Source organism: Oryzias latipes, chromosome 17, assembly GCF_002234675.1.
Source record: "Oryzias latipes chromosome 17, ASM223467v1".
In the NCBI taxonomy this organism is placed as follows: domain Eukaryota; kingdom Metazoa; phylum Chordata; class Actinopteri; order Beloniformes; family Adrianichthyidae; genus Oryzias; species Oryzias latipes.
In genome coordinates, this window is record NC_019875.2 from 26735311 (window position 1) to 26746009 (window position 10699).

The 10699-nt window shown below is 37.6% G+C and overlaps 1 protein-coding gene across 1 annotated transcript; it reads right to left on the reverse strand.

The window, feature by feature from the left end:
- Window positions 1-559: 559 nt before the first annotated feature.
- On the reverse strand, window positions 560-4846 carry LOC101172281 (alanine aminotransferase 2). The gene is made up of 11 exons (XM_004079475.4): window positions 4536-4846; window positions 4358-4447; window positions 4180-4288; window positions 2675-2808; window positions 2357-2600; window positions 2190-2269; window positions 1989-2122; window positions 1238-1412; window positions 972-1127; window positions 772-884; window positions 560-688 (listed from the first exon to the last, which is right to left on the reverse strand). Exons 1-11 carry the CDS (start codon window positions 4638-4640, stop codon window positions 598-600), a joined length of 1431 nt encoding a protein of 476 aa, XP_004079523.1. The 5' UTR covers window positions 4641-4846; the 3' UTR covers window positions 560-597.
- Between the last annotated feature and the right edge of the window lie 5853 nt (window positions 4847-10699).

Sequence of the window (10699 nt, forward strand, 5' to 3'; positions counted from 1 at the left end):
TTTAATTATATTTATGACGTTTTGAGCCAAAATCAAAAAACCTGTGTCGACAGTTCCCCTGTTGCTGAAAGCTCTCTGTTTACATGATCTCCCGCTAGCTTGCAGCCCCTCACACCCCCAATCTAACATTAGAGTATTGGAGCTATCCAACCGGTTATGAGCCAGATCCACAAGTTAATGCATCAGAATGGAGCGGAGTGTATTTTCTACCTAACAAATACGGTTTTTATTTTTTTTGTCTGCTCCTGAATTACAATAATTTTGAGGGGGAAATAACCTAGAAATGGAATTTTAAGCTTATTTTTTCCATTTATCCCTTGTGCTATCCTAGGCACTTTAACATTGGGAGTTGGGTCATCTAGACCCACTAGACAGTGCGCTGAACCATTTTTCTTCAATGATTTGTGATCTTCACTGGTGTCCATGGATTACATGAAATCTTTCCACCTTTGTCCACCTTTGTTATGGTAGGGAGAACATGTCAAAGTAAGGGTGGGGTCATCTAAGATAGCACAAGGGTTAAAGGTCTTCCATCACTGAAAAATGCCACAAGAACACATTAAAAGCACCAAAAATATCATTTTAATTGAAGTGAGTCTAAGAAAAATCCTTCATGAATTGTGTATGAAAGTCGCTTAGGCGCTGCAGGAGTTCTCCCAAAACGTCATGAGGTAACAGAATGCAAAATCTGAAAGGACAAGAGGAAACAAACTTTAATAAATTGGTAAATGAGTTGATGTAGTAAGAACCTGGAACAAGCTTAATTTCTACCTGATGTGGAAGGTGCCCTCCTCCTGTCCGTAATCTGAACCAGGACTGGCCAACACTCCAGCTTCCTCCAGCAGCCGCAGACAGTAGAATGTGTCCGGTTGCATTCCCGCTTCCTAACAAAGGGACACAAGATTAAAATGAGGAGAAACGCATATCAGCAACTACATGTTCCGCCTGTTTCTCCTCAATCATTCAGTAACCTTTGCTTTCTGGATGGCTTTAGCTGGAAGATGGATTCTGGGAAACGCAAATGCTCCTCCTTCCACTGCCTGACAGCTGAAACCCTGCAAGCTGTTGATCACCTCACAGGCTTTCTTCACATTTTTAACCACTGTGGACCTGATGTGTTGCGTCTCCTGCATGGAGAAAGACTCATAAGACCCTCAAATAACTCCATAAATACAGTACACAATAGAGAACAACATGGCATTCTTTGCAACAGAAGAGCCTGAAAGCGCAAGCTCACCTGATAATAAAGGAGGTATGAAGGGTCTCCTGGCTGAGGAGGATTTGTCATGAGATCCAGGGCAATTTGACCCAAAACAGGCGGAGAGGAATCCGCACAAAACAGGGTGTAGATGTATTTCTTCACAGCAGGATCCAGATTTACAAGCTCAACATATCCGCCACGCAGACCACACCTGATGGAAGGTTGGTAAATGAGGTGTTTGCTTGTCCATCATCACAGCTTATTTGAAATCTCGTGGTTGCATTTAATACTACAGATATAACAGATGTTCTTTTACTTTTTCTGAATAACTCATCACTCAACAAACACCACACTGCAAAAACAGAGCCCTAAACAAGTCATAAAGTCAGAAATCTGGAAGAAAAAAATTGTAAAGATTTTTAAAAATTTGCCTTATGGAGTAAGACATTCTTTTAAAAAGAAATCTTATTTTAATAAAAGAAATTCTAGTCACTATGACATGTTTTGTTAAAGTAGAAGTTTTTCTTACAAGACAGAAAAAAAGCGTCTTTTACTTTCCAAAGATTCTAATTTTGCATTTTTTAAGTTTCAAATTATTTGGTCTGAAAAAGTAAAAGCTGAGTGATGGTCATAAACGGAGAACATTTCACTTGAATTATAAATTAACTGAATTTCTAGTGTTTCCTTCTTAATCTTAAAAGTTTGTTTTCTTCTCTAAATCACAAAATGATTGAGTTTCAGGAAAAGCCTCTTAAAAAGGGACTCATACGAGAAAAGGAGAACTCACTCTCCCATAAAGCCTTTGGATGCTGAGTGAAAGGACGCCAGCTCCACCGTGTCGGACAGAGGAGGCCCCATTTCAGACAGAACTCTTTTGTACGAGACAAACTCCTTTTCCCCGTAAATGCAGCCTTGATAAACCTGAGGAGGAGAAAATTATTTTGATTTGGTGTTTACTGCATGATGGGATGGATTTTGAACCACCCACCTCATCAGCCAGAAGGAAGAGTCTTTTCTCCGAAGCAAACCGGATCACCTCTTGCATTGACTTTCTGCTCTGAACTTGACCTGCGGGACATCAAAACCGGACCCGTCAATCATCCTGACCCGCCTCCTCAGAAAACTCTCCCTGATGCGCTGGGGGGATTTCAGCACCTGCCGGGTTTCCGGGGTTGATGACGTACAGGGCAATGGGGTGACACGCTCCCTTGCATGACTCCAGAGCTCGGTGCAGCTCCTCCACCTGCAGCTCCCAGCCCCTCTCCTCACTCAGGTAGTAGGGGACGACCACTCCACCTAGCCCCTCTATGGACAGGGTGGTGGTGCTGTAGCACGGCGCTGGAGTCAGCACTCCAGTTGGGTATGGCGCCTCAGCGTTCACCAAGACATTTAAAATCCTCTGATGTGGAAAAGTCACAAATGAGAGGAAGCTGGAAGACAGGACGGTTTGTGGAGGTGATGGAGGTCACCTACCGTCAGCGCCCATTGAGAGCCACAGCAGAGAAAGATGTTTTCAGGGTTGGACTGAACGCCTCCATCTCGTCTGCTTATGAATTCAGACACTCTCTGGACTATTTCTGGTAGTCCCCCTGTGGCTGAGTAAGACCCTAAAGAGAATGAGCATTTTGAGAAAACGAATGTCTCCGAAACGGCTCAATTTCAAACATATTTTTACCAAACCTGTTTCTTTTTTTTCCTGCAACAGTCCTGGACTACAAGAACCAGGTGGTTTTCACGGTTCTTCCTTTGTGCTGCACATTTGAACGAAATTTTTGCCATCGCCACATAATCAATAACTTACCAAAACCTCCTCTGAGCCACGAAACCAAAACATACGTGTCGCGGATATTCAAAGAAGGTTTAAAATTTGTTATGGGATGGCCGTTTGGGTGGGAAATTGGGAAATTTGGTGATTTTTTACATTTTTGCACGATATGGGAAAAATTTCACCAGCTTAAGTCTACAACCACAACCAAAGTTTTGTTGACCGCTGACCTTGGAAAGAGGACGCCATCTTGAAATTTCCAAAAAATATTACCTTTATTACTTTCTACAAATCTAAACTCCTCCTAGGGATTTTAGCCCTTATGCTATCTCAGATGATCCCCCCCTTACATTGACGTGTTCTTCCTACCATGACAAAGGTGGATAAAGGTGGAAAGATTTCATGTAATCCATGGACACCAGTGAAGATCACAAATCATTGAAGAAAAAAGGTTCAGAGCACTGTCTAGTGGGTCTAGATGACCCAACTCCCAACATTAAAGTGCCTAGGATAGCACAATCACCTCAAAACGCTTTCAGCATTGTTAGAAAACTGCTCAGTAAAAAATGTTGGATTGAGATTAGAACCACACTAGCGTGGCGAGCTGGAAAAAGTGACGTGAGTGTTTTTTACCTGAATATACATGAATCCTGGGCTCAAATTAAACAAAATCATATATATAATATGATAAGAACATGTTCGAAATTTGAGCATGGCTACCAAAAAGCTTCCGTTGCCAAGGAAATCCAAAAACGTACTTTTGCAGATTCTTCTAAAAATGACACAGACTTGTTCATCACCCCCAGGCAACCAAAAGATAAAATGGTTGCTATGGAGTTTCAATCAACAGAAAACCCACCATTCTGAGATAAGTTTTTTTTAAGGAATTTCTTATCTCTGACAGCATCAAAAGGGGACAGTAAGGGGCATGTAGCAGCCACATACTATTTTAATTTTTAAATTTAAGTTTTTATTTCCTTATCATGTTATTTATTGTGGTTCTGATACAAGATAACTGAAAACAAATAATGAAATACATGAAAAGAAAATATAAATTATTCAAATTTTAGATTTTTTCCCCCCAATAAACATGGAAAAACACAAAATGAAGAGTCTTAAACTGATTAAGTGAAATCATAATTATGGTTAAACTGATGGGTTGTTTTTTTTTTGCTTTTATTTTTTTACTGGCGACCCCCCACAGAGCTCTCACCCACGCTCCATCCAGCACATCCATCCAGCAGCTTCTGAGCCCTCTGTCTGACATCCACAGGCAGTTTTTCACCGTTCATCAACTGGGGGTAAAGACATGCTGCAAGAACCTGTCAAACCACAAACAGTTTAGGTTCAGGGGGTTCAGAAAAAAGTTAGACAAACTTGTAGACTTTTACCTGCCGGACAAATGTCAGAGGCTTCACACCTCCTCTGTGTGGGTCACCCCAGGAGACATCTATTACCTCTTTGAAGGGCTTTTTTACTCCCTATGGAGGCAGAAACATCAGACACCAAACCATGAAACTGTTCTTTTTTACCCCCAGAAATGCATGAATGGTTTTCTTTTGTCTTTACCTGTCTGAGATCTTCCTTGATCTGTTTTGTCCATCTGGCCAGAAGCGAATATTCCAGTGTTTTCATGTTTTTCACGTTTGAGCTGATCTCCTGCAGAACGGACATGATCGCTCCTCTCTTTCCTCACACCAGAAGCTACAAGGAGCTCATGTGAACTGCTTTGGTTTTTCCAGTCAGCTTTTTGTCTTCCAGTTAAAGAAAATGTGGTGAGCTGTTCTTTATTAACAGTTTTATAAAATGAGATGCTGCCGGCAAGATAATGTTTTCCACAGTCCTGCAATGATGTACTTTGCAACCATGAAGGGAACACCGGCTCTGTTACATTTTAACTTTCGTCCTGACTGTGCATGACATTAAAAATTCCCTAAAGTCATCTAAATTCTGTTCAATTTACATTTTTTTCTTTACATTCTTAGCTTTGACTGATTCTCTGTTGAATAAAATAAAAATAATGTACTCTTTTTTTTTTTAAACGTGTTCAAACTATTTTTGATGCCAGAATATACCGTCACATAAAAAGGTCGAAAGTGCAAAACGTGCAGTTTATACAAGAGGAAGAAAACATCAAAAACAAGCATGTAAGAATAAATTAAGTTGTATTTTTTCTTTAATATTTTGCTTTTCGCTGTTTGTTTATTTTTAAGTGCTACCAGGATTTTTTTCAAGCTGTAACTGACTTTTTCTCTGTTTCTAACTATCAATTTAAATGGTGGTTGTGTTAAACTGTTTTCTGAAAGCAAAACTGAATAAAGTTGAGTTTGTTGTCTTGTGGTTTTCTGTCTTTTTTTTGTCTTTGTCCTTGTAGAAACTTACCTACTCATTAAATGTGTGTAAATTAGGAAAGAGGTTTGTTGAAAATGTCACTTGAAAGTTTTCTGTAAATAAATGACAAATGGCACCAACTGGTTCATTCCATGAACTTCCCCTCCGTTTTGTTCCTCTGTCGTTTTTTTTATATAACTCTGTAAATGATCTTATTTTATTTCACACGTGTTGTTGTAAGGGGAACATAAATAAGAACTTTATACAATGCAGTGAGGTTCAGCAAAAGGTCGTGTAGAAATCTATGTTGTACTTTTTTTTACTTGTTGCTTCCAATACTAGAAAAGTTTTCATTGAAGGTGCAAACAAGAGGATATATAGTTGTAATTTTAAGGTTAACTTCTATACCTTGAAGCTTTAAAAGTATTTTAGGTATTTTTTAAACCGTAAAACAAAAAAAAAACAACGATATCATCGCTCACTTTTTCTCTCCACTCATAAGCAACCATTAATCACTTTATTTATGGGGCACTTTTTTATCAATATGGTGTCAAACACAATGTGCTTGACATAAAAGATGTGCAAAAAACATTAGTTAAAATAACAAACAGTCGTAAAAAAACATTAGATCAAAAGCAACAACAATCAAAGAGAAAAAGACAGGAAAAGTGGCAGTAATTAACTTTTTCCTATGTTTGCCTTTTAGGTTTTGGCTCCAACTCCTTAACAGTATCTAAATGTTGTCTGGAAGTGTTTTTTTCTCACTTCTTTGATCTTTTTCCAATGGAATTTGAACTTCAACCAAATAATGTGAAAGTGAGTGATTTGTAAAAAGAAAATTGCATGTTTTTTTCTATTGCAGTTTATCTACAGGCTGTATGTTGCTTTTCTGTGTATTACAGCAGAGTTCCATGCAGTTGGTTAAAAATAAAGGACTTTCAGGGATTCTCTTAAAAACTTCAACAAAACAAATCAAAAATTTTTTTTATTTTTTTGATTTGAAATGGTTTATTTCAAGCAATCAAGTAAGAATAATTCACAAAAACAATATGATCATCAGTTATACATTCATACATTGACGTGTCAAACTTAGGATAATTCAACCTAAAAATAAATATTGCTTGAAAAGGAGTGGAAGGAAGCGAATTTCGATAATCTCACCCCTGTTCTACTGTAACCATTTTATTACATGATTTATCATTATCCGGTTCATAAATTTCATCAGACAGAATTCAGAATCCTTAGGTATCAATAAAGCACATGACAAAGATGAATTACTTCATAAATATGTAAAAATAGACATAACAATTTTAGAAATCAACACAGCAAATGCATATGAGTTTTCTAAAATATATGCAGATTATATTCATTAGAAAAATTATGTTTATGATTAAAAAATAATACTATATCAGAAAAATATACATAATACTTTTTCAAAAATCTTCACACCAAAAATTGATCAAGTATCAAAAGTTAAAAATATGTGCAAACATCACTAATATGTGAATTTATTATTCATTCTAATTGAATTTTCCGCAAATGTTAAATGATTCATAAAATTAAACTTACAGCTCCTCAAAACAGCTTGAAGTTTGCCTACATTATGATTGACACTTGCACGGTGGCGCAGTGGTTAGTGCTCTTGCCTCACAGCAAGAAGGCCCCTCGTTCAAGTACTGGCTGGGGGAACTGATGCAGAACACCAATGGGGGACCTTTCTGTGTGGAGTTTGCATGGTGTCCCTGTGCATGCATTGGTTTTCTCCAGGGACTTCCTCCCACTGTCCAAAAACATGCTTCATGGGTTAATTGTTAACTCTAAATTGTGTGTGTGAATGTGTGTGTGATTGTGGCCCTGCTATAGACTGGCGAACTGTCCAGGGTTCACTCAATTTGTCAAGTAAATTTGTTGTAAATAATTATGTTTAATTCTTCAGCAGCATCTAAAAACACATAAACACTGCAGTTTTTAGATTGTGATAGAAATTTATTATGATAACATAACATGGCAGCATATATCGGGACAAAAACTGGGAAACAATTGTTCTCAACTCCAACCATCTTTTGGTCTATTTTCAAAGTGTTGCCACGACGCTGAAGTTGGCTTCCGATTCACAGCTTCCGATTCGCGAAGGCACAAAAGAAACATTCCGCTGCATTTTTCGCATTAAGATCACCCAAAACCGGGTCCTGTTCAAAAACCGCTGGACCTGGACTGCTCAAACCTGGATAAATTATACATTAGATACTAAAGAACACATTAAATATAGTTTCTGATTTGTGAAACCTTCCTCTGATTTGTGAAAATCTGAAATAGATTGATGTTTATCGCATTTTACGCACTGAGTCCACCTTAGACCAGGTCCTGTTCAAAAACCGCAGGACCTGGACTGCTCAAACCTGGATTAAATAATAATTTAGATAGTAAAGAACACGTTAAACCCAGTTTCTGATTTGTGAAACCTTCCTCTGATTTGTGAAAATGTGAAATAGGTTGATTTTTTATCCCATTTTACACACTTAGTCCACTTCAGACCAGGTCCTGTTCAAAAACCGCAGGACCTGGACTGCTCAAACCTGGATTAAATAATAATTTAGATAGTAAAGAACACGTTAAACCCAGTTTCTGATTTGTGAAACCTTCCTCTGATTTGTGAAAATGTGAAATAGGTTGATTTTTTATCCCATTTTACGCACTGAGTCCACCTTAGACCAGGTCCTGTTCAAAAACCGCAGGACCTGGACTGCTCAAACCTGGATTAAATTATACATTAGATACTAAAGAACACATTAAATATAGTTTCTGATTTGTGAAACCTTCCTCTGATTTGTGAAAATCTGAAATAGATTGATGTTTATCGAATTTTACGCACTGAGTCCACCTTAGACCAGGTCCTGTTCAAAAACCGCAGGACCTGGACTGCTCAAACCTGGATTAAATAATAATTTAGATAGTAAAGAACACGTTAAACCCAGTTTCTGATTTGTGAAACCTTCCTCTGATTTGTGAAAATGTGAAATAGGTTGATTTTTTATCCCATTTTACGCACTGAGTCCACCTTAGACCAGGTCCTGTTCAAAAACCGCAGGACCTGGACTGCTCAAACCTGGATTAAATTATACATTAGATACTAAAGAACACATTAAATATAGTTTCTGATTTGTGAAACCTTCCTCTGATTTGTGAAAATCTGAAATAGATTGATGTTTATCGCATTTTACGCACTGAGTCCACCTTAGACCAGGTCCTGTTCAAAAACCGCAGGACCTGGACTGCTCAAACCTGGATTAAATAATAATTTAGATAGTAAAGAACACGTTAAACCCAGTTTCTGATTTGTGAAACCTTCCTCTGATTTGTGAAAATGTGAAATAGGTTGATTTTTTATCCCATTTTACACACTTAGTCCACTTCAGACCAGGTCCTGTTCAAAAACCGCAGGACCTGGACTGCTCAAACCTGGATTAAATTATAATTAAGATAGTAAAGAACACTTACACACAGTTTCTGATTTGTGAAACCTTCCTCTGATTTGTGAAAATCTGAAATAGATTGATTTTTATCGCATTTTACGCACTGAGTCCACCTTAGACCAGGTCCTGTTCCAAAACCGCAGGACCTGGACTGCTCAAACCTGGATTAAATTATGCATTAGATACTAAAGAATACATTAAATATAGTTTTTGATTTGTGAAACCTTCCTCTGATTTGTGAAAATCTGAAATAGATTGATTTTTACAGCATTTTACGCCCAGAGTCCACCTTAGACTAGGTCCTGTTCGAAAACCGCTGGACCTGGACTGCTCAAACCTGGATTAAATTATAATTAAAATAGTAAAGAACACAATAAACACAGTTTCTGATTTGTGAAACCTTCCTCTGATTTGTGAAAATGTCAAATAGGTTGATTTTTATCCCATTTTACGCACTGAGTCCACTTCAGACCGGGTCCTGTTCAAAAACCGCAGGACCTGGACTGCTCAAACCTGGATTAAATAATAATTTAGATAGTAAAGAACACGTTAAACCCAGTTTCTGATTTGTGAAACCTTCCTCTGATTTGTGAAAATGTGAAATAGGTTGATTTTTTATCCCATTTTACGCACTGAGTCCACCTTAGACCAGGTCCTGTTCAAAAACCGCAGGACCTGGACTGCTCAAACCTGGATTAAATTATACATTAGATACTAAAGAACACATTAAATATAGTTTCTGATTTGTGAAACCTTCCTCTGATTTGTGAAAATGTGAAATAGGTTGATTTTTATAGCATTTTACGCACTGAGTCTCAAAATCTCAACATACAAAAGAAACTGGGAAACAGATGTCAGATTGGACAAATAGTTATGGTCATGGTTAGCATGTACCACTGACTTAAGTTTTGTTTTTCTGTTCAATATTTCTTGGTTTGTTTTCTGATTTACTTTAAAGTCCCTGTTATGGTGTTTTCCTTAAAGTTGTCCTTCCCTTGTCCCCATTATCCTTAAATTGCATAAAATTCGATGAAATGATACTTTTTCCCACAGTGGTGTTTGAACAGGACCCGGTCTGAAGTGGACTTAGTGCGTAAAATGTGATTAAAAATCAACTTATTTCACATTTTCACAAATCAGAGGAAGGTTTCACAAATCAGAAACAGCATTTATTGTGTTCTTTAGTATCTAAATTATTATTTAATCCAGGTTTGAGCAGTCCAGGTCCTGCGGTTTTTGAACAGGACCTGGTCTAAGGTGGACTCAGTGCGTAAAATTCGATAAAAAATCAACCTATTTCACATTTTCACAAATCAGAGGAAGGTTTCACAAATCAGAAACTGGGTTTAACGTGTTCTTTACTATCTAAATTATTATTTAATCCAGGTTTGAGCAGTCCAGGTCCTGCGGTTTTTGAACAGGACCTGGTCTAAGGTGGACTCAGTGCGTAAAATGCGATAAACATCAATCTATTTCAGATTTTCACAAATCAGAGGAAGGTTTCACAAATCAGAAACTATATTTAATGTGTTCTTTAGTATCTAATGTATAATTTAATCCAGGTTTGAGCAGTCCAGGTCCTGCGGTTTTTGAACAGGACCTGGTCTAAGGTGGACTCAGTGCGTAAAATGGGATAAAAAATCAACCTATTTCACATTTTCACAAATCAGAGGAAGGTTTCACAAATCAGAAACTGGGTTTAACGTGTTCTTTACTATCTAAATTATTATTTAATCCAGGTTTGAGCAGTCCAGGTCCTGCGGTTTTTGAACAGGACCTGGTCTAAGGTGGACTCAGTGCGTAAAATGCGATAAAAATCAATCTATTTCAGATTTTCACAAATCAGAGGAAGGTTTCACAAATCAGAAACTGTGTTTAAGTGTTCTTTACTATCTTAATTATAATTTAATCCAGGTTTGAGCAGTCCAG

What these genes read in the sequence shown, in the direction of transcription:
- LOC101172281 (XM_004079475.4), bottom strand. Translation starts at nt 4,640, where the DNA reads ATGTCCGTTCTGCAGGAGATCAGCTCAAACGTGAAAAACATGAAAACA. An exon ending in CTCTGACATTTGTCCGGCAG is followed by an intron (nt 4,289 to 4,357) that starts GTAAAAGTCTAC and finishes GTGGTTTGACAG; the next exon opens with GTTCTTGCAGCATGTCTTTA. An exon ending in GAGGGCACCTTCCACATCAG is followed by an intron (nt 689 to 771) that starts GTAGAAATTAAG and finishes TTGTCCTTTCAG; the next exon opens with ATTTTGCATTCTGTTACCTC.